This window comes from Camelina sativa, chromosome 2 (assembly GCF_000633955.1).
Source record: "Camelina sativa cultivar DH55 chromosome 2, Cs, whole genome shotgun sequence".
Taxonomy (NCBI): domain Eukaryota; kingdom Viridiplantae; phylum Streptophyta; class Magnoliopsida; order Brassicales; family Brassicaceae; genus Camelina; species Camelina sativa.
In genome coordinates this window covers 19510995-19514228 of record NC_025686.1, presented here as the reverse complement: position 1 = coordinate 19514228, position 3234 = coordinate 19510995, and the positions used below count along the sequence as shown (strand labels likewise).

The 3234-nt window shown below is 32.1% G+C and overlaps 1 protein-coding gene across 1 annotated transcript; it reads right to left on the bottom strand.

Annotated features, from left to right (window-relative positions):
* On the bottom strand, nucleotides 2526-3234 carry LOC109126959. The gene is made up of 3 exons (XM_019230964.1): nucleotides 3133-3234; nucleotides 2828-3040; nucleotides 2526-2747 (listed from the first exon to the last, which is right to left on the bottom strand). Exons 1-3 carry the CDS (start codon nucleotides 3232-3234, stop codon nucleotides 2526-2528), a joined length of 537 nt encoding a protein of 178 aa, XP_019086509.1.

Here is a 3234-nt window from a genome sequence, read left to right as displayed (position 1 = left end):
TTTTATCCCACTGGGTTTTCCTGGTAAGGTTTTAATGAGGCAGCATCCCCAAGCACATTGCATCGATCCTTTCCTCGCACTTGCATGGTTATGTCATCCAAGGGGGAGTGTTGTAAAACACTGGATTGTGGACTCCATAACCAAGCCCATACTCGGTCCATAAGTGTTTAAGACTTTAGGCCCGTTCGGCCAAGGCCCATCGGCCATTACTTATTCTATGTCGGTTTAGACTTTGTCTTAGGAAAACACTGTATATATATGTAACCTCATTCATTGTTTATCAATAATAAGAATAAGAGAATTCGTTCCCTAAATCCTCTAGTTTACAACATATACAAATATTTTCTTCAATTTGATTTGAGATCTATTTAGTTATTTTATAAAACAAAACAGGATTTTATTTTACAGATTTAATTCCATTCACGTTTTAAAAGATGATTGAGAATTCTTTAAATTAAAATATTAACCATACTTTCTATATACTAATTAGGTAATATGTTTTGCAAAACCAAGATTTGGAAAAAACATATACTAATGTTTAAAATGGAATTTGGTCTGATAGTGTTTGTTCTCTGAAGACATTTAAAGCTTCTAATTTACTAGTATATATATGGTTTCATTTATTTTACATCGAAAATTAAGTGTCAATAATTTATAATTTTGTCTTATACGAAAACTTATGTGTTTATGTCAGGGTGTTTTCCACATGGTGAGATGATGATAATAAATGAAACATAGCGGTAAGCAAGAAATAAACAGAGGTCAGTTCTTTATATATCTGTAGCATATTATATAGTTTTACAATAAAGTTTAAATGAAAGATAGAAATGGTTCATTATGTATATAGGATGCAATCGAAAAAGTTAAAATGAATCAGAAATAGAAATGTTTTAGTGAAGAAACTGAATAATTTTGAAAAGAGCTGCAAAACAGCACTTATTTGCGGCCAAAGATACGACCAAACTAAGAAATACCAAACTTAGATAGTTTTAACATGAGAATGGAAACAAAGAAAAAAACACTTCCATTATAGGCACATATGAAAATATGAGCTGCCACAAATCATTCCTTCTTTTCAACCTTGATCTTAAGTTCTCCCATCTTTTCTTTTCCCTCAATGACTCAGTTAGTGAGTTGTCCACAACACTTCCATTATAGGCACTCTTCTATTTTCCAATCCCAACTTTGTCGTTTGATCCTCCAGCTTTTTCATTAACTCCTACAACTCCAAATTTTGGGTAAGACTTTTCTAAATCTATAGGTTCAATACACAACTTTTTGGAAGTTAAGTTTTGATCAGAAGTCCCTCCATTAGCAAGATAAACACGCTTGGAGGATGGAGTAAGAGAGTCGGTAGTATGCGGACTGTTTTCTAACATGAGCGGTCCCTATAAACAGCAATTACATAGTTATGACAGTTAATTATAAGCCATAAATTTAATACAGGAGTAAAGTGTCGATCAATTACCTGGTCACCAGAGACAATAGACGGTGCATTGACGTTGTCAAATGAATTCTCCAGCAGTTGTTCTTCGATTAGGCCATATTTCAAGAGCACTTTGGAGATCTTATAGGTGTCCTTACCATCCCATATGTTTGCATTCTCAANGTATATATATGTAACCTCATTCATTGTTTATCAATAATAAGAATAAGAGAATTCGTTCCCTAAATCCTCTAGTTTACAACATATACAAATATTTTCTTCAATTTGATTTGAGATCTATTTAGTTATTTTATAAAACAAAACAGGATTTTATTTTACAGATTTAATTCCATTCACGTTTTAAAAGATGATTGAGAATTCTTTAAATTAAAATATTAACCATACTTTCTATATACTAATTAGGTAATATGTTTTGCAAAACCAAGATTTGGAAAAAACATATACTAATGTTTAAAATGGAATTTGGTCTGATAGTGTTTGTTCTCTGAAGACATTTAAAGCTTCTAATTTACTAGTATATATATGGTTTCATTTATTTTACATCGAAAATTAAGTGTCAATAATTTATAATTTTGTCTTATACGAAAACTTATGTGTTTATGTCAGGGTGTTTTCCACATGGTGAGATGATGATAATAAATGAAACATAGCGGTAAGCAAGAAATAAACAGAGGTCAGTTCTTTATATATCTGTAGCATATTATATAGTTTTACAATAAAGTTTAAATGAAAGATAGAAATGGTTCATTATGTATATAGGATGCAATCGAAAAAGTTAAAATGAATCAGAAATAGAAATGTTTTAGTGAAGAAACTGAATAATTTTGAAAAGAGCTGCAAAACAGCACTTATTTGCGGCCAAAGATACGACCAAACTAAGAAATACCAAACTTAGATAGTTTTAACATGAGAATGGAAACAAAGAAAAAAACACTTCCATTATAGGCACATATGAAAATATGAGCTGCCACAAATCATTCCTTCTTTTCAACCTTGATCTTAAGTTCTCCCATCTTTTCTTTTCCCTCAATGACTCAGTTAGTGAGTTGTCCACAACACTTCCATTATAGGCACTCTTCTATTTTCCAATCCCAACTTTGTCGTTTGATCCTCCAGCTTTTTCATTAACTCCTACAACTCCAAATTTTGGGTAAGACTTTTCTAAATCTATAGGTTCAATACACAACTTTTTGGAAGTTAAGTTTTGATCAGAAGTCCCTCCATTAGCAAGATAAACACGCTTGGAGGATGGAGTAAGAGAGTCGGTAGTATGCGGACTGTTTTCTAACATGAGCGGTCCCTATAAACAGCAATTACATAGTTATGACAGTTAATTATAAGCCATAAATTTAATACAGGAGTAAAGTGTCGATCAATTACCTGGTCACCAGAGACAATAGACGGTGCATTGACGTTGTCAAATGAATTCTCCAGCAGTTGTTCTTCGATTAGGCCATATTTCAAGAGCACTTTGGAGATCTTATAGGTGTCCTTACCATCCCATATGTTTGCATTCTCAACATTTACCAGAAAGAGATAAGTCTTTCCAATAAGACTTTTCACTAGATCAGACAAATTTTCTGGATCTATGATCTACACAACAATTAAATTAAATGATATTCGTCTGAATATCAACACCGTTATTTTTCAAAATTAAAGGGAATATTATCATATGATTAGCATACCTCATTAACTGAGCCACCAAAAACTGATGGGGCAGACTTCCCAATAATCTCAGAGCATATTGAATCAAACAACAATAATTTTATCTCACCAGTATTGTCCAT